The following is a 21,012-nucleotide window of genomic DNA, read 5'->3' as shown; positions in this document are numbered from 1 at the left end:
CCTCACACACACAATAAAATTTAACAGGATGAAATATATTCAAAATACATTGCATTTAAAAGAATTTAAGTTAAAAATAGTAAAAATTTTACCGTAAAATAGAAGAATTTGGAAAATTTATTGAGTTAGCTAGATGAGAATAAAACATAAGAAATATGTTTTTTTAATATTCCTAAGGGTTTTATTAGTAATATCCTATGATGATTAATCTTTACTTTCAACTATATTGCATTTATTCATTTATTTTTTTTTTGTTTTATTGCACTATACATTTTTCTCTGCTCCCTTCTCTTCCTCCCCTCTTCCCTTCTACCCTTTCCCATGATGCCCCATGTTCCCAATTTACTTAGGAGATCTTGTCTTTTTCTCTTCCCTATGAGATCCATGTATATCTCTGTCTGTTGTCTAGGTTCTCTGAGATTGTGGACTGTAGTCTGGTTTTTCTTTGCTTTATGTTTCTGATGTTGACTCTGCGAATGATTTTTTTTTTCTGTTTTGACACCAGAAACTCAAATAATAAAATCAAATACAAATATTAAACTAAAAATATTTTACATATCAAACAAAATAACATAGAAACAGGAAATGCAGTCATCCAGCTGCATTTGCCAAACCGTCTGAGTCCCCAAAACTTCGATGCATGCCTCAAATTCGTTGTCACTTGGAGTGTTTCAATGCTGCACACAAGATTTGAGACAAAATTGCTGAGGAAAGGTCTTCTTAGTAATTTCATCATCATATAAAGATAAGTACAGAATTCGGAGAAAATATTTGATAATAGATATATGATTATACTTAACATCTGAATAGGTGAGGAAATAATAGAACTCAGTAGGAAGAAAAGAAATAATTTGATTTGAAATTTACAGAAAGCTGAATAGACATTTTTCTACAGAAGACCCAGAAATGGCAATAAGAATTCAGAGTTTTTAAAAATTTATTTATTAAAAATTTCCACCTCCTTCCCTCCTCCCATTTCCCTGCCACTCTCCCTTCTCCCTCTCTTGAGAATTCAGAAATTTTTAATCTGTGTTCATAGTCATCAGGAATAGTGAAGCCAATAAAAAAGCTATTGTTAAAACCTGCAGTGGACTTTCTAAAGGGAAGGTGACTGGTGAACACTATGATGTTCTCTGGGATTCATTATCATCTGCTTCTCCTGTCCAACTGCCTGGAAATGATTCGTCATTCCCAGGAGCTGCTTCAGACTGCAGCACTCAGTGAGAACATGCTCTTGTTCACATTTTCATACTTCCTCCTCCTGTTCAAATATCTTTCGGAAAGGGAGCTGGAATTGGATCAACTATGCTGTTGTGTGGTTCTCTTATGAGTGTAAAAGTAGAAATCAATTTTGACACACCAAAGAAGAGACAAACTGTATGTGTGATGAGAGTTTGTATGGTATACAAAAACCCTTTTACATTGCTGCCATACACATAATTGGCATGGTCATTATGTGAAGTGTATGGAACTCTTCAAAAAGCAAAAGTAGAACCTTCATATGTCCTAGAGATATGCAGTATCAATCCCATTTATGGATACATCTAAATGAAATTAAGTCAGTGAAGATACCTCATCTATCACAACAATTTCATTCAAGACCATCAAGATAGAGAAGCAACTTAAGTGACTGACAGTGATCATTGGAGTACACACACGTAAATACACCCCATACATACACTAACTTTATTCAGCCTCAATAGTTTCTTTTCATCTGCAGCAATATGGATGGAAATTGAGCTTTTTGTGCTATTTAAAATAATACTTATGCAGAAAGAAAAACATTTCAGAATCTCAGTTGCATGTGAAATATTTTAAAGATCAAACTCATAGAAAGATGGCACTGTTGGTAATTTGATAGGAGATGTGGAGAAATGGATACACAGGACAGAGAGGACAAAACTGCAATTAAATAAAATAAATGTGTGGTGACTTACAGAACAAGAAGAGATAGTTAATCATATTTTACTTTGTTATAAATTTTTTTGAAGAGTAGACTGCAAATGTTTCTAATGCAAAAAGAAATGAGATGAGAGCTGTATTAATTTTGTGACTTGATATTTCTTAGGTGAAGGGAAAAGCACATTTTAGGTAGTTACCTCATGAAAAGCAGTCTTGAGGCAGTGCAGAATGTTGGTGTATTAAAGATTCAAAGGAAAAATATTTAATTTTAGAGCTTGTGTATATTATCACAGTAACACATTCCACAGAATAACATGTGTCTCTAAGAAAATATTTTCCTATCAAGCTGTCTCTTCAGAGCTCCTTTAATCTCATTATTTCTGAGGCTGTAGATGAGGGGGTTCAACATGGGGATCACCACCATGTAGAACACAGACACCACCTTGTTCTGGTCTGTGGAATAGCTGGACTTGGGCATCACATAGATGAATGTGATGGTTCCATAGAACAGAGTGACTGCAGTGAGGTGGGAGGTGCAGGTGGAAAAGGCCTTGTGGCGGCCCTCAGTGGAGCGCATCTTCAGGATAGTGATGAGGATGTAGATGTAGGAGACGGCTATGACAAACACTGTCACCACAATGATGGAGCCAGCCGTGAACGAGGGGACAACTGCAGGGACACTGACATCAGAACAGGAGAGTTCTACTAATGGAGCAAAATCACAGAAAAAGTGATTGACTCCATTGGGGCCACAGAAGAATAATGAATAGAAACATGCAGTAAAAGACCAGGAGTTAAGAAAACCACCTATGTAAGCAACTAGGAGCAACTGGACACAGACTTGTGTGGACATTTTAGTTGAATAAAGCAGTGGGTTGCAGATTGCCATGAAGCGATCATAAGCCATGGCAGCCAGAATGAAGCACTCAGTTGATCCAAAGAAGACAACAGAACCAAGTTGGATGGCACATCCAAAGTAGGAGATGGTATTTCTCTCCACCAGGAAGTTGACAAGCATATTGGGTGTGACAGAAGATGAGTAGCCTATGTCAGCGAAAGCCAAGTGACTGAGAAAAAAGTACATGGGGTGATGGAGCTGGGAAGAGACTCTGATGAGAAGGATGGTGCTGAGGTTCCCAGACACGGTCACCAGGTAGATGCACAGGATGATGATGAAGAGGACGACTCTAAGGACTGGGTCTTTTGTTAAGCCCAATAAAATGAACTCTGTCACTGCAGTGTTGTTCCCATCCTCCAAGAAAGCCATGGACAGTGTAATTGCTGTCAGATCAAGGCTGCGAGGGAGACATTACATGAAGGTATTCATAAATATACCATATTTATTATTTCATAGATGGAAATTTTATATACAAATAAATTATTAAAAACCACTTAGAACTTTATTTTATTTTGTAGTAAAAATTGTGTTCCAATGTTTATGTTGTGTGTAATGAATCTCTATAGTTCAAAAGTTTTTGCTGAAGCAACAGGAATCAGGCTTCAAGTACTGTGAGCTTTCATAGATATGCATTAACTGAAATGATTAAAAAATGAAGCTTTTGAGAATATTTAAAATTGTCTTGGCATAGTAAAAATATCTTGTATGTCTAGGATGGGACACTGGAACCTGAGAAGCAGCTAACATTTATGCTATGCCTACTAGATGATAGGCACAGAATTACCACTTTATATCTAACTCTATTCAAATGTCCATAAAATTATTTAAGTCTTTTTATTATTCCTAACTTATAGTTGAGGAAATTAGTTTGGAGAATGCCCAGTAACTTACCTAGGATTATTTATGTAGTAATGAAATCAGAATGTAAATCTTCAGGTTTAATTTTGTTAATTCCTTTTAGATGTGGTTAAATGTGTGTAGAATTCTGGTATTATACTTGTATAAATGAGAACTATTGGCAAACTGAATTATGCCTACCTAGCTACAATAATTTAATTTGATTCAAGCTAATATGAAGAAAATTTTAACTCAATCAAAGATGCCAACTGACTAATTGATTATGTCTATTTCTAAATGTTAGCTTGTGGACACAGTTTTGAGAGTACATATACTTATTTTTCAAACAGCAAAGAGAAATTAATAAACCAGACTCATTCACAAAAGCCTAAATCTCACCTCATAAAAAAGAGAATCAGTTCAGATTGTAGACAAAATCCTGAAGTTATTACAATATATGGCTCTAAGCTTTCTTTTATTGCTGTTTTCATTGTTAGAGGATCTCTCTGATGACTCTAGAGAGTCACATGAGACTTGGAACACACCAGGGATCATTATCACATTCTCTAGTGTCTATTGAGCAGTGGTTTCCCAGAAGTACAATAATCTTCATGGATGCTGTCAATCCTTATCCTTGCTTTTGTCTAAGTACAAGTGCATTTCCATTTGTTAATTATAAGATATAGCACATTACCTGACAGACTTAAGAGTTTTATGTATACATCTGTATTTCGGATTAATGAGTACTCATATGCATATACAAAAGATTAACCTTGGCTTTCTTTCATTTAGTATCTCTAACTTTTATAAATAATTATTTTTATTAATTATTTGAGAATTTTACATAACATATTTTAGTCAGTCACCCCATCTCCTCCCACATCAACACCACCTCTTCCTACACACCCAACTATGTATTATTATTTTTTTATAAAACCATCAATCCAATTTATGTTTCCCCTGACATCATTTGTGTGTATGTGTGTGTGTGTATCTATCCATGTATAGGATCATGCCATTAAAGAAAATTGGTTTTTCTTACCTCAGCAGCTAATAATTTCCAATAGACTTCAGCAAGGGGTGGGAATTCACCCCCATCTCCCCATCCATGCTGGGGTTTCATCTGGCTTGTGATTGCACAGGTCTTGTGCATGCTGTCACAGTCACTGTGGATTTACATGTACAATACAGGATCTGAGCTACTAATGGCACAAGTGTTTACATGCCTCAGGGATGACCTGAATTTCCAACATTGCTTCTGGTCTCCCCACTGTGGCAAAGAGGCCCTAAAAGACCCAGTGTCAGTGGTCATTGCTTAGGAAGCAGACTGACATCTCAGGGTCCCACCAGCTTACTTGCCAGAGACAAGTCCACTTGATCTTGGTCCCCAAATATACACCACTCCAACTTTACATTGTAATCCTTATCTTAATTGATTTTCCTATGTTTGGGATACCTTTTTACATGACAGACAACGTTACTAAAGCACTTTAAATTACACATTTTGTTTCCATCAACTAATTCCATGTAATTGAATGTCTCATATAAGAAACACAATAGTCTTACCTGCTGAGCAATCTCTTTAGTCAACTGAATATCAACATGTAGAAGAATGTAAACAGATCCATATCTACCACCACACACAAAGCTCAAGTACAAATGGATCAATGACCTCAACATAAAACCAACCATACTAAACTTCATGGAAGAGAAAGAGAAAAGTAAACTTGAATGCACTGGCACAGGAGACCACTTCTAATTATAACCCAGTAGCACAGACATTGAACAAAACTATTAATAAATGGGACCTCTTGAAACTGAGATGCTTCTGTAAGGCAAAAGACATGGTCAACATGAAAAAACAGCAGCCTTCATATTGGGAAAAGATCTTCACTAACCCCACATTGAACAGAGGACTAATCTTTAATATATACAAAGAACTCAAGAAACTTGACTTCAAGAGAATAAATAATCCAATAAAAAAATGGGATACAGACCTAAACAGAGCACTCTCAACAGATGAATCTCAAAGGGCCAAAAGGCACTTCAGGAAATACTCAATAACCTTAGTCACCAGAAAAATACAAATCAAAATGGACTCTGAGATTCCATCTCACACCTGAAAGAATGGCCAAGATAAAAAACGCTGATGATAGTTTATACTGGAAAGGGTGTGAGGTAAGGGGAAAACTCCTTCATTGCTGGTGGGAGTGTAAAGTTGTACAGTCACTTTGGAAATCAGTATGATGATTTTTCAGAAAATTAGGAAACAGTATACTTCAAGACCAAGTAATACCACTGTTGGGTATATACCCAAGGACATTCAATCATACCACAAGGACATGTGGTCAACTATGTTCATAGTAGCACTAATTGTAAGAGGAAGAACCTGGAAACAACCTAGATACCCCTTAACTGAAGAATGGATTAAGAAAATGTGGTGCATTTTCACAATGGAGTACTACATAATGGTAAAAAAAAAAAGTCATCTTGAATTTTGCAGGCAAATGGATAGATTTGAAAAAAACATATTGAGCGAGGTAACCCAGACCTAGAAAGACAAATATAATATATACTCATTCATAAGTGGCTTTTAGACATATAGCATAGAAAAACCAGTCTACAATTCACAATTCTGGAAAACATAGACAACAAAGAGAACCCCAAGAGAGACATACATGGATCTACATATGAAGGTGAAAAAGACAAAATCTCCTGAGCTGATTGCTAAAATGGGAATCACAGGAGAGGGCAGAAGGGGAGAGGGGAGGAAGGAAGGGGAGTGGAGAAAAATGTATAGCTCAATAAAAACAAACAAAAAGAAACACAAAAATGGTTTGGTAACCTACCAACTTCAAATTTTGTTTCTCTTTACATAATTGTTTATGTATCTTATTTTAATTTTGATGTGTCATAGCCACCTAGAAATTCATCCATTTCTTTTCAATATTTCAGTTAAATGGAATGTAACCTATCAAAGTTCTTCTATTTTCTGAATCTCATTACTATGTACTGTAATGTCTTTCTTTTCATCTCCAATTTTATTAAGTTGTATTTTCTCAACCTATTTTAGTTACTTTGATAATATGACTATCTTGTTTATCCTTTTGAAGAAACAATTCTTTGTTTCATTAGTTTTTAAATTTGTTTTTAATTTCCATTTTATTAATTCATTGATGATTTCAATTATCTTTCCATATACTGATTTTGTTTGGCTTGTCTTGTTTTACTAAGGCTTTGATATGTGCCATCAAGTTATTAATTTGAGATATTGCTGTTATTTTTTTCTTATTCTATAAAGTAGAAAATGAAAAAAAAATCATCAAATTCTTTTTATGGAGCCAACATTATCTTGATACCCAATCAGATAAAGACCTAACAAAAATAGAAAGCTATAGGGCAAAATCTCTGATAGATATAGGCACAAAAATTCTGTAACATGAGTGCCTGCTTATTGGGGTTTCTATCCTGCCCAGTTCCAGCAGCCAGTGAGCCCCCCCCCAAAAATCACACAGAGAGTCTGCATTAATTATAAACAGATTGGCCCATTAGCTCAGGCTTCTTATTAACTCTTATAACTTGTATTAACCCACTATTCTTATCTCTGTTAGCCATATGGCTCAGTACCTTTTTTAGTGGGGCAGATCACATCCTGCTTCTTTGGTGGTCTGGGAAAAACTGCAGAGAGAGCTTCCATCTTCCCAAAACACTCCTATTCTCATTGTCCTGCCTCTACTTCCTGTCTGGTTATCCTGCCTATACTTCCTACTTGGCTATTAGCCAATCAGCGTTTATTTAAAATATAATTGACAGAAATAGAATTGTCCCACATCAAAATTCTAAGAAAAAAACACTTGCAAATCAAACTCAAAAACATATTAAAAAGATTATTCACATTGATCAAGTAAACTTCATCCCTGAGATGTAGGGAGGTTTCAATATATCTAAATCAATAAATGTATCTTTTCACATAAATAAACTAAAGGACAGAAACCACACATTAGATCCAGAATAAGCCTTTGATAAACTTCAACTCCCTTTATGATAAGAGTATGAGACAATCTAAGGTTACAGGGAACACATCTCAACACATAGTAAAAACAATACACTACAATCCTACATCCAACATCATGCTAAATGGAAAACTCAAATCATTCATATTAAAACCAGGGACAAGACACAGGTGTCCATTCTCTCCTCTCCTGTTTAATATAGTGCTTGAAGTCTTATCCTGAGCAATAAAACGATTGAGAAAGAAAAAAAAGATATAAATAGGAAGGGAAAAATCATACTATTCCTCTTTGATTTGATATGATCCTAACGACTTCAACAGTAATTCCTCTAACTGGGAAAGTAGCAGTGTACAAAATTAACATTAATATACAAAAATCAGTAACCTTCTTTATACAAATGATAAAAAGCTTTATGCAAACAAAAGGGGTTATGGGAATAATTGCCATTCACAATGACCTTAAAATCCCTTGAAATAATTCTATCCAAAGGAATAAATCTAAACAAAATGCTTATTCCATTTTATGAATGAATATCAACTAAACTGTAAAATTCCTTTGATATTTTTGGGGTTTAAACATAATTATCAATTTCTCTCTTATAACTCATTTTATTGCATCTTACAGATTTGGTTGTATTTGGGTTTTATTTAAATTCAGTTTTGGAAAATTTCAAATTTCTTTCTTGATTTCCTCAATCACATATTCATCATTAAAAAATGTGGTCTTCAATCTCCATGTGTTTTCTGTCATTGATTTATAGCTTTATTCTGTTGTGGTCAGACAGAATAGAAGAAGTTCATTTACGTTCCCTATATTTTTAATGACTTTATTTGTGTCTTATTGATTATGTTAGGGAGAAAATTTAATGGACTCCTGAGAAGAGTGTGCATTCTAGTGTTTGGAGGGAAAGTTCTGTAGATATCTGTTAGGTTCATTTGATTTATGATGTCATTTAAATCAAATGCTTCTTTGATTGCATTTTGTTGGGATGATCTGTCTCATGGTAAGAATGGAATATTAAAGTCATCCTCTATTACTCTGTTAAGGATACTATATTTCCAAATATCTGGTATTGTTTGTTTTGTGAAATTGGGTGCACGGATGTAAAATGCATATTTTTTAAAGAGTGGTACTATCTTCTGATGGTTTTTTTTTTTTTTTTTTTTTTTTTTTTACAGCAAAGGACACCATTCTGTGAAGACGCAGGCTATAGTATGGAAAAAAACCTTTACCAGGTGTACATTTACAGTGGCTTACTGAACATCAAGAATATAGACAACACAAATAAAAGTAGGGCATGGAACTGAATAGAGAGTCCTCAAAAGATTAAATGCAAATGAATAATGAATAATTTTAAAATTATACAGCATACCTAGCCATTATGGAAATAAAAGTCAAAAGTACTTTGAGATTTCATCTTACCATAGTTAGAATGGCAAAGATTAAAAATAATGATAACTAATGTTGCCATGAAAGTAAGGAAAAAGGACATTTATTCATTGCTGGTGGGTATATAAACTGCTTCAGTCACATTGATATCAGTTTGCCGGTTTCTCACAAAGCTAGAAATATATCTCATATATGATCCAGCTATATTACTCTTAGGAATATGCTTAAAAGACTCTATATCTTACTCCAGAGATACTTGTCCATCTAGTTCATTGCTACTTTATTCGCAATCTCTAGGAAATGGCATCAGCTGAGATGTCCATCAAATGAACAAGAATATGATGAAAACAAGGTACATTTACAAAATGAAGTACTATTCATCTATTAATAGTGAAATTACTCACAAGTATGTGGGTAGAATTATTTTGAGTGAGATAACCCAGACCTGGAAAAACAAATCTTGCATATTTTCTATCATATGCAGATGACAGATTTTAATCTTTAGATGTGTTTTTCAGTTGTATTACCAATAAAGGCCAAGGTCAAGAAATTATTGAAAGCATTCAAATATGTTATAAATACAAGAAAAGCCAAACCAAACCAAACCCGCACACAGATATAAACAGTGAAGACAGAGTAAAAATTAATGGAATAGAAATCGAAATATTACAAAGAATCATTAAATAAAATGGTTGGTTTCTAAAAACATTATAAAACAAACCCTTAGCCAAACTAACCAAAAATAAAGATGAAATTAGAGAAGAAAAGAGATACATAACTACAGACATGAAGGATATCAAGATAATAATTAGGGAATAGTTTGAAAACTTAGCATTATAATAGAAAGAAAATTCTCAATGACGTATTACCCACCAAAATTAAACCAAAAGGATATAGAAATAATTTGGAAATATGTCTATGTATAACAATGAAACAGTAATAATAAAAAGATGTGAGGATATGGCTCAGATGGGAAGCACACTTTTTCTGCAAGCATGTGTACCCAAGTTTGATTCTGTACCATCCATATGAAATTTTAGGCAAGACTGTGCATGTTTGTAACCCCAGCACTGGGGAGTGGGAACAGACAGATTCTGAGATCTTGCTTGTCAGTCAGCATAGATGAAATGTGAACTGCCAGTTCAGTTAGAGACCCTACCTCAAAGCAATCAACGTAGAGAGCAGTAAAAGAAAACATCTTATATTATGCTCAGTCTTCCATATGTATGTACATGGACATGTGAGCCTATTTACTCACAGTAATGCAACATACACACATACACAAACACACACACACACACACACACCACCCAACTGAAAAAAAAACAAGGTTCATATTGATTCAAACATGAATTTTAGCAGACCTTTGAAAAAAAAACTGACAAAGTCAAACTTCTAAAAGTATTCTGCCAAATTCATTAATAGATGTTGTAGTTATATTCATAACAAAACTGACAAAGTACAAACAAAAAGAAACTGACAGAACAATCTTTCTGATGAAGATGGATGCATAATTTTTCAATAAAATGCTTACAAATCCAACGTAACTACAGGTTGTGGAATATTTATTTTAAGATGTGTTACATGAAGCTAAATAAGGAGAACCCAAAGAAAAACATATAGGCATCCTCCTGAATATTAACCTTCATCAGGCGATGAAAAGAGACAGAGACAGAGACCCACATTGGAGCACCGGACTGAAATCTCAAGGTCCAAATCAGGAGCAGAAGGAGAGAGAGCATTAGCAAGGAACTCAGGACCTCGAGGGGTGCACCCACACACTGAGACAATGGGGATGTTCTTTTGGGAACTCACCAAGGCCAGCTGGCCTGGGTCTGAAAAAGCCTGGGTTAAAACCGGTCTCGCTGAACATAGCGGACAATGAGGACTACTGAGACCCCAAGAACAATGGCAATGGGTTTTTGATCCTACTGCACCTATTGGTTTTGTGGGAGCCTAGGCAGTTTGGATGCTCACCTTACTAGACCTGGATGGAGGTGGGTGGTCCTTGGACTTCCCACAGGGCAGGGAACCCTGATTGCTCTTTGGGCTGATGAGGGGGAGGGAAAGGGGAGGCGGCGGTGGGGAAGAGACAGAAATCTTTAATTAATAAAGAAATAAATTTAAAAAAAGATGTGTTACATGTATTTATGCAATGGAACATTTGTTTAATGATGCAAGGATGTACTGCATTCTTTTATGCTGCATTTAACTCTGTGAAGGCTGTTTAAAGCACTTGAGTAGTCTTATAAAGAGCAGAACAGCCAATAGCTGGGCAGGAGAAAGAACAGGTATGGTTGGCAGACAGAAAGAATAAATAGGAGGATAAATTTTTGAAGAAAAGACTGAGGAGCAAGAAAAGGAGGAGGACATAAGGGGCCAGTCACACAGCTACACAGCAAGCCATGGAATAAGAAGTGATGAAAGTTATATATAATAGAAAAAGATAAAAGCCCACAGACAAAAGATAGATGGGCTAATTTAAGTTAAGAAAAACTAACGAGAAATAAACCAACCTAAGGCCAGACATTCATAACAAAGAACAAGTCTCCGTGTGGTTTATTTGGGAGCTGGATTGTGGGCCCCTAAAAGATCCAAAGAGAAAAAAAATAACAACTATAACTAACATAAGAAAGATCATTCATAAGGGCCAAGTGGACTAATCTGAAGGATACACAAATGGCTTGACAAAGGCAAATCAGCAAACAATACTGATTAATGAACAAATTAATGAACTCATGGACAAAAGAAATCACATAATAATAGTAATTCAATATTCATCCTTTAAACTACTTTTTAAATAAAAGTTCTAAAGAAATTAGGGATCAAAGAAATACATGCTACTATAATAAATGATACATAGGAAAAAGTTATAGCCAAAACTGTACCAAGTGGGTAGTATTTTCACTCAAATCAGACATTAGAAGAGGTGCACTCCAGTCTTACTCATTGCTGTCCTTGAAATCCCAGCTTGTACCATTGCACAGTATAGAGAAATAGAATAGAGATAGAGAAGGAAGAAGTAAAATTATCACTATTTGCAGACAATGTGATCAGACATGAGAGACAGCAAAAACAAAACCAGAAATCTTTTAGAACTTCATCCAGAGCAGCACACAAAATTGACAAATAGAAATCATATTTTATTCATTTGGTTGTATTAATATTTTAAAATATTACTGTGGCTCTCCCAATTCCTTATAGAAACATGAAACATATGAACACAGAGGGAGACAAAATTAATGCAGGAGACTAGGAGAAGGGAGAATAGAGGAAGGGGAGAAGCTAGCAGGAAAAAAAAGAGAGAGGAAGGGGAAAGTAAGGGAGGAAATGGTATTGGGTTAATCTGGTTGAAATGTATGATAAGCTTGAAAGAAACCTCTAAGGTTTCATAACCTTTAAGGTTTCATAAGTTCTTTGAAACCTGTTGCTATATGTAATGAATATACACCAATAGAAGGAAAAATCTTGTAGGAGTTCTAAATCGTTGTTATATACACCTGTGCATCAGACACGGTGTCGGTTTTCAGTGAGGTTTTGGTACTCAGTGAAGGCCACCCCAACTGCTCCTTTCTAATAGATTGCCTTTTTAAGCTGTGGACGTCCTACTGAAGGACTATGTCTTCTGTCTCTGTTGTTATGTATTATGCAAACTGAAGTTTCTTGAATGAAGTGTGATTTGTTCTGAACCAAAGAAGAAAAAAAAGATAGTGATCAAACATTTGTAACCGTAATAGCCACAATAAATTGTCTAGCTAGAAAAGTGGATTTTCAGAAAGAAGAAATGCAGAGAGGAACAAGGGAAATGGAGAATTTAAGACAGAGTATCAAATAGTCAGCAATAGTATTAATATTGTAACAGTAGACATCGGGGGTAAGACTGGAAAGAAAATTGAGGCCATTTGGTAAAGACAGTAAAGAAAGATGCTGAGGGGAAAACATGTGATGTGGGGAAAGGGAAGCTCTTCTGGGAACTAAGGATAGTGTGCCATCACTGGGGACTGCGGCAAAGATGGGCTTCCCCTTCAGCAAAGTCACACTTACAGGAAGCAATCACAGTGATCACATTGTATGGTGTTTCTTTTCCTTCCCCAGGCATTTCCCTCTCATGGCACCTCAGTCCAAGAGACCTGAGAGACTTGGGCGAATTTTCAGAATTTTAAAATGAGAACAGTGGTATCATGTAAGAAGCAAACTATGCCTGTGGGAACCATGTACATTCCAAGATACATTTTCACTATATTGTATTTAAATTATTTCTAATATTATTCAGAAGAATCACAAGAAGTATGAATGAAAACTCCCCATGGTGTTGAAGATGAAAAGCATTTTTTTAATGGGCATCACCTGGTACGATGCCGAGTACAACTCTGCTTGCATCTAGAAGCAAAGGTCTCAAGATGATGGTCCCCTGTGACCTCAGGACTCTCATTAAAAAGTCCATTTACTGAACCCTATCAACAATAAATGAACACAGAACTGCCATTTATGGAGTTTAAATTCATAAGAGATTGAAGCAGACATCTAAAAGGGAACATACTTAAAACTTACCCCCAAATTAAGATAGATAAAACCACAAAGTCTTGTTAAAAGGCACCCTTATGTTGAGAGACTAAATTCTTCCTGGAGCTTACTTCATTATTTTTAAAGACTGGACAGTGAGTCTTCTTCACCACCAGGTGTCAATTTCAGACCTGTTTTGCTCTTAAAGAATATCATTCTAATGATCAAGTGCTTGTGCGGTTTTATAGTTTGTTCGGAATTATCAAAGAAATTCTATGCACAGATGGCTGGAAGTTAACAATGCTATCCGTCCTTTATTTTTGGTGGAGCAGAAAACCATGCATAGAAGAAGCATTGATGATATGAAATAAATAGGAGTATAAATCTCATAGCAAAAGAGAGATGTATGTATAAAGAGGACTGGGTCTGGTAAAACAAACATGACAGCAGATCCAGTGTTTCAGGTGTATTTTCCTCAGTGGCTTCAGGGTCATTGGTAAAAATGTAAATAATCTCATATATTTGCATCTCCAGTAATTACACCTGGATAATATGAGGACATCAGAACCTACCATGGACATATATGGAAACCACTGTAACCAGATCTATCAATTAAAGCTATCAACTAAAGTTGCTGAGAAACTTTGTCAAGCTACATCTCACCTGGTATGGATTAGAAACTTTCCTAAAATGTGTGGTATGGAGCATGCGTGAGAGGGCAGGGGGGAGGTGTAGCATATTGATAATCTCTTCTAACAATTCTAAAATCCCTATAGGAAGATCATCTAGGGCTTGAGTAGGAATTGATACTATGGAAAATATTGATTTTTCTCAAATAAGAAATGATAGTGCTTTTCTCTTGGATGCTATATTACACAGTTGGTATTTTAAGAGGTGTCTGCTTGCTTTTATTGTCACACATTCATTAAATTAAACAAACATTTATAAAGTACAGGCTATTAAGACTTCATCTTCAAGACATGATTTTTAAAATCTGTTGATAGAGCAGTACACATTTTAATACTTGCAAATAGATTAAATAATATAATTGGGAAGGAACTATAAGTAAGAGAACTATTAGTAAGGTAAATGGTGTATCAGATGTGAAGAACTTTCTTCAGACTATGGGGCTTTCATTTTTTCTACAGTAATTCAAAAAGCAGTACTCCAAAACTACATTCATTCAACTTAGGCTGAAAGTTGGTGCACATGAAAGTTGACACAAGCCTCTGTCTTCTTTAAGAATCAATCTTGGAGAAAAGTTCTCATCACCATAAAAGTTATATTAATCCAGAGGTAGAAAACAATAAAGATTAAGAACCAGGATGACTTAGTACTTCTAAGAGTAAGTGGTATTCAAATTGTCTTTCAAGAAAACGTTTTTTTGTTTATGTTTGCAAAAAGGGCAAACAGACATTTGTTTAATTCAGAAATATGTGTAAATTAGAAAAGTCAAAAAAGAATGTGCTACATTTTAGAAATAGTACATGTTACCGATGTGGCTGACAAGAAATGAAGATGGATTGGTGAGACCTCAAACTCATGCTAGAGCTTGTGTGTTTGGGAGGAGGCTTTGTAGTCAGCGAGGCAAATAAATTGTTCTCTGTCCTCATAACCTCTTTCTATAAAGTACAATCCAGATAGACATGCCACCTGTAACACCTTTGGAAAATCAAACATCTCTTTAAGCTGTAGTTTCTTCATGATAACAAGGTCATTCCAGTAGTTGTTCTTAGAGCAGCATTGAGGACACATGAGCTGTTACCTGAAACATTAAGGACTGGAAGTTATTACCACCATCTCCCTTTTAAATAACAAGATAAAAAGCAACTATAATTAAGATATATCATGGGTACAGATACGACATTTAAAAAGCCAGAAGGATGTATGCCACAGGAGCGGAGATCCCTGTATTCATTCAGTGTGGTAGACATGGGGGAATAGCAGATGATAGGGTTTCACATAGAGACCATGATGTCAGTAGAGCTCTGTAATTATTAAAGGGACTTACCAGGATGAAAAATGCATAAAAAACCTTTTTATTCAATACTTCAAAGGATTGTGACATTAAAGATGTACCAGAAAAAGCTACAGTGTATTTGTTTCTGAAACAGGGTTCTGTTAGTCCAGCCTGGTCTTGGACTTACTAAGTATTCACGACTGCCATTGAACTTCTGATCTGCTTGTCTCCTCCCAAGTGCTAGGATTACAGACATGTGCCCCTAAAGTCCAGCTATGAGCAGTTTTATAAGAGAGGGAAGAGGGCATCATATGGAGTAAACTGTAGTTCAATCAGTAAGAAAGGAAAAAAGATTTTCCTTTAGAGGTAAATTGACTGGAAACTGTCAGAGAAAAAAAATCTCTGTGGGTGAAGCTACATGAGTAGTTGTGTTGCTCGGTGCATTGGCTATTCCTATGCCACTGATGTTCTCTTTGCCAGGCCTCACATGTTGTATGCAGTTTGTCATTCTCCTCTGCATCTTAAAATGGCACCTCTTCAGAGAGGATTTCCCTCATTGATTAAACAGCCATGTACTGCCACATAGTAGAACTCCACATGCATTTCTCAATTGACTTTAGGTGTCTGGAGCATCATGGACACTTAGTTAATATATATTGAATAAATTAATGATCACTATAGATACCTAAACATTCCATACCTAAATCTTCTCTTTGTAAATCTAAATGCCAACATTAATATATGATTTGAGAGAATTTTATTAGATAGCACTATATAACCCTAATACATTCGTGACATATTTTTAGTGTTAAATATGAGCCCATTTTCTGGCTTGGCTGCTATTGTATTCTGTACTTAAATTCACAATGCAAATAGGAAAATAGCAAGTCTTCAAATAAGAATATAATTTTGACTTTCATTATTTTAATCTAATCTTTGTGAATCTTACTAGATAATATCTAGCTAGCATCTATCTTTATTTTTCCTTCATGCCTTCATTTTCTATCCAACTGTCTTACAGTTTTTCTTCACCTTTAATAGTTGCTGAGATTTAAATGCAAAATTCTGTAGAGAGTCTTCCTGGCAATTTTCTGTTCTGTTTTCATCCGAGATTTCATGCCAAAGGAACAAACAAGATAGAAATATGACTGTGGAAGATTGGTTTGAGGAACTTCCCTTGGTTCTTTCCATGTCTCCACTGCAAAGAGAAATGTTAAACTTCACCAGCTAGAAAAAGCACTGGGGGTTCTGCTAAAAATTCAAAACTTTATCAGACCATGACAACAATTTGCTATTCTAGAAAGAGACTGTGTCTTTAAGATCATGTTCACTCCAAGTGAGTTCCCTTACATCATCTATGCATTGTACAAGAGCTCTGATACTCCAAGTGAGTTTAGAGTTTATTGTATCATCTATGCATTTCATGAGAGCTTTGATGAGACCTTTACTTCCTTAAGCACTTAAATTATGCAATTCTTACAGGACTAATACACAGAGATTTTTTATATGTGGCTTTTATTATTTCTCCATTTTCAATTACTATACTAAGATAGGAATCTGGAAATTAGACATGCTGAGTTAATTTATTCATCTTACCTGATTATTGCTACAAAAATCATTTCTAGAATCACTGGGTGGTGGAGAATACAAACAGTAGCAGGACCACACTGAAAAAAGTGAAAGTTCCTTCAGAATTCTTTACCGATCTATGCAGAATTTTTAAAAAATTCTGTCGATTTGAAATGAAGTTATTCAGTTACTGTGTGAATTCCATTAATAGGTTAGTAACCAATGCTGAGGATGAGGGCATCATCTGAGGAGAAACATCACTTGAAAACTGTAACATATCAAAACCAAGCAATTGAGACATTTATATTCTCTGTTTTCTTCAGTGCAGATCCCGAATAGAGACAAGAGTGTTAAGGAATGCTTTGTGAGTAGATTTCAAGAAGACACCGGGGCCACTCTGTGAGTTTCCTGCAGAATCTGATACTAAAGTCATTTCCCTCAACTATTAGGCTCCTGGCTTGACTTCAGGTAGGTACACATTTGTGCCTACACATATACACTCATTTCCTTATTTATTTATTTGTGCGTGTGCTTGTATGTGTATGTGTGGGAACATATGCCGTGATACATGTGTGGGGGTCAGTTTTCTCCTTCCCAACATGTGGGTACTTAAGATTGTACTCATGCCGTCAGACTTAGTTAGCTACAAGCACATTTAGTTCCTAATTTATTTCACTATCCTCACCTCCCCTTTTACAGGTTACCCCAAGCAATTGTTTTATAGCAACTCTGGTAGTCTTGATTAAATAACGGATGGCATCAGTACAGAAGCACCTCACAATCGTCTCAGAGTCTTGACCTCAAGCTCATAATCACCTCTTGAGCAAGATCAGTGTCACTTGGAGGATGGGCAATCACACCACAGTGACCATGTTCCTCCTGTGGGGATTTTCCAGTTTCCCAGAGCTGCAGCATCTACTCTTCACTGTGATTCTCCTCTCCCATGTGACCATCCTCCTAGCAAATGCATCCATCATGGTGGCCATCAAACTCAGTCAAAGCCTTCACACTCCCATGTACTTTTTCCTCTTTGCTTTGTCCTTTTCAGAAACCTGCACCACTATGGTGATTCTACCCCGAATGTTAGTTGACTTGCTGTCAGAGAATAAGGCCATTTCTCTCCCTGAGTGTGCCACACAGATGTTTTTCTTCTTTGGACTGGCTGCCAACAACTGCTTCATCATGGCTGCCATGTCCTATGACCGTTACACCGCCATCCACAGCCCACTGCATTATCATATCCTTATGACCCAAAAGGTCTGTGTTCAGCTTGTGATGGCTTCTTGTGTGGTTGGGTTCCTCTGTTCTCTTGGTATCACCTTCACCATATTCAACTTGTCTTTCTGTGACTCCAACAATATCCAGCACTTTTTCTGTGACATTTCACCCTTGGTTCATCTTGCCTGCAATTATACTGTTCATCATTCGATGATTATTTTTATGATCTCCTCATTTGTGCTCATGGGCAGCTTTGTTTTAATCATGACTTCCTATATCTTCATAGTGTCCCTAGTTGTAAAAATGCCTTCTGCACAGGGGAGGTATAAGGCCTTCTCAACGTGTTCCTCACACCTCACAGTTGTGTCTATGCACTATGGATTTGCTTGTTTTGTCTACTTGATACCCAAGAACAGTGACTCCTTCAGTGAAGACATGCTGATGGCTGTCACATATACAGTACTGACTCCTCTGCTCAACCCCATTGTTTATAGCCTAAGAAACAAAGAAATGCAGACAGCCTTGAGGAAGCTATACTACACAGTGTTAACAATATTTTGCCTTGCCTGGCAAGCAAAAAGGTCCTGAACATTTAAGAACAGCTATTGAACAATGACAACAAAAGTGGGGAATTGGGTATTTCTATTAAAAAGACATTACGCATGTACAAAGCAATTAGAATATTATATAACTGCCTGAATGTCCTGGTCTCGCTACTACTCTAGAACAATTATATCATGGTTTTCAGGCATTTATGCAAACATGTATACATTCAGTAGGCATATCAGAATTCTTTGGGACTCTATTTTTATGACCATGGTTGCTTTGTTGGGAAAGAATTGTTATATTAGTGAGAAAAGATAAAAGAAAAGAAATTATGCAGAAACAAGAAGTCTAAGGATGTAGGTAGAGAAACAGAAGAAGAAGAGTTGGGGAGGGAAGAGGACAGTGAGTAGAAAATAGAAGCGTGATTGACTGACGAAAGAGAAAGTACAAACACTTCAAGACTGATCTGAAAATGAGATATGGTCATAATATTGAAAAATTTAAAGTCAACTTGAGAGGATGATTTGTTCTTATTAAAAAACAAGAATTTAGGTACAAAAGACCATTCCAGTACTAGGAACCCCAGGTAAGATACTACCCACTGCTTGCTAATACTCTTTAGAGCCTGATAACTTAACCTCAGTAGTATCCTCTTCCCTCTGTTGGGGAAATCTTTCTGTAAGATGTGTCTTTGCTGTTCCTCAGTTCTCTAAAGCACCTTCTGATTGGTCTAATAAAGAGCTGAAAGACCAATAGTTATGCAGGAAGAAATTAGGTGGGGCTTATGGGCAGAGATGAGAACTCTGGAAAAGAACTATAGGCAGGGGATTCATCAGCCCCATACAGTGGACATCAGACATATAGTACTGAGGAAAGGTAATGAGCTACATGGCAGAATGTAGATTACTATAAATGGGCTAATTTAACTTTTAAGAGCTAGTTGGGAACAAGCCTAAGTGAAACCCTAGCTTTCATAACGAATAAAAATTTGTTCCATGTTATTATTTGGAAGCTGGTTGTCCAAATTGGTGCTTAACGAGCGGCATGTATATCCAAATACAGAGTCTGAAATGGCTAGGAAAAGTTATGGGTGAGGAACCAGACGTGGCTTCTTAGTACAGTCTTTCTGACAAGTTTGTGATTGTAGGTATGAGGATAGACCCCCATGGAAAGGCAAGCAATGGCTATAGCCCAGAACCAGTGGGGCAGCCTGCTGAGTGAATCCAAGGGGGCAGAGCCACTTGCCAGTTCCATGTGCTAAGTAAAGTCACAGTAGGTGCCTGCACATGCACAGAGGGGCAAAAGGAACATTTTTCTGGACCCATGGTGCACAGATGTTACAGTGTCTCTGGCAGGCTTATAAGTGCTTACCATGTAGGACCACTCTTTCCTGTTGGGTTGCTTGTGGTAGGTGGCATGGCCCTTTAAGACTTTACATGTGGTCAGAGAAATGCTGCACATGCACAGAAAGCCACGTTCAGACTGACCAAACTCTGAACAGGTACAATATGCTTGGAAATATGCTTAGGTTCTGAAGAAAAGAAAATGGGTAGAGATAGTCATATAAAAAATAGTTTAAAAATGATAAAGTATTCCAGGATAGGAACCAAAAGCTATGGAGAAACCCTGTCTCGAAAATCAAAAAAAAAAAGTATTTAAGGCATGAGTAAAATAATATAAAAAGAACAAGCCATGTAAGGATGGCAAGTACCCTAACATAGCATGCTTGGACTTTAAAAATCTAATGTGCAAAAAATAATAGCTGCTGAGAGACATTGTATTTTGTTAAAAACTGTTGAATTAAACCAGCTTATATATTTTAAGGATGATTTAACTTTGGAATGGAAGTCAGGAAATGTGTTTGTTGGGGGAAGAGGTTGTGTCTTTGTTTCCACAGGAAACAAAAAGTTATAGATTCCTTCAAAATAAATAAAGTTCATATTTTCTAGGGGAGATATCCTGAAAATCTTGGATGCAGACATGAATGAAGAAACCAAGAAAAACTACCAAGACAGGTGATGTATCTGTTGACCCACCTACAAGGGAACAGCTCTGAGCCTGGATGAGACTGATATATCTTGTTGGCCACAGAGTCCTCATGACTCATCATCGCATGCCATCCTTTCATATGGCATGGTTGGTAATTTATATTGTGGGTTGGTTATGTAGTACAAATG

At 36.2% G+C, this 21,012-nt stretch overlaps 2 protein-coding genes across 2 annotated transcripts; one reads left to right on the top strand and one right to left on the bottom strand.

Annotated features, from left to right (window-relative positions):
- Positions 1 to 2,224: 2,224 nt before the first annotated feature.
- Positions 2,225 to 3,169, bottom strand: LOC126514411 (olfactory receptor 478). The gene has a single exon (XM_050163314.1). It carries the CDS (start codon positions 3,167 to 3,169, stop codon positions 2,225 to 2,227), a length of 945 nt encoding a protein of 314 aa, XP_050019271.1.
- A 14,748-nt stretch (positions 3,170 to 17,917) lies between these two features.
- LOC126514385 (olfactory receptor 10T2-like) lies at positions 17,918 to 18,877 on the top strand. Its single transcript, XM_050163275.1, has one exon. It carries the CDS (start codon positions 17,918 to 17,920, stop codon positions 18,875 to 18,877), a length of 960 nt encoding a protein of 319 aa, XP_050019232.1.
- The last annotated feature ends 2,135 nt before the right edge of the window (positions 18,878 to 21,012 follow it).

Source organism: Alexandromys fortis, unplaced genomic scaffold (genome assembly GCF_014885135.2).
Source record: "Alexandromys fortis isolate MF-2015 unplaced genomic scaffold, M_Fortis_MF-2015_v1.1 scaffold_129, whole genome shotgun sequence".
Lineage (NCBI taxonomy): Eukaryota > Metazoa > Chordata > Mammalia > Rodentia > Cricetidae > Alexandromys > Alexandromys fortis.
The sequence above is the reverse complement of the archived record's forward strand: the minus strand, read 5'-3'. Positions and strand labels throughout refer to the sequence as shown.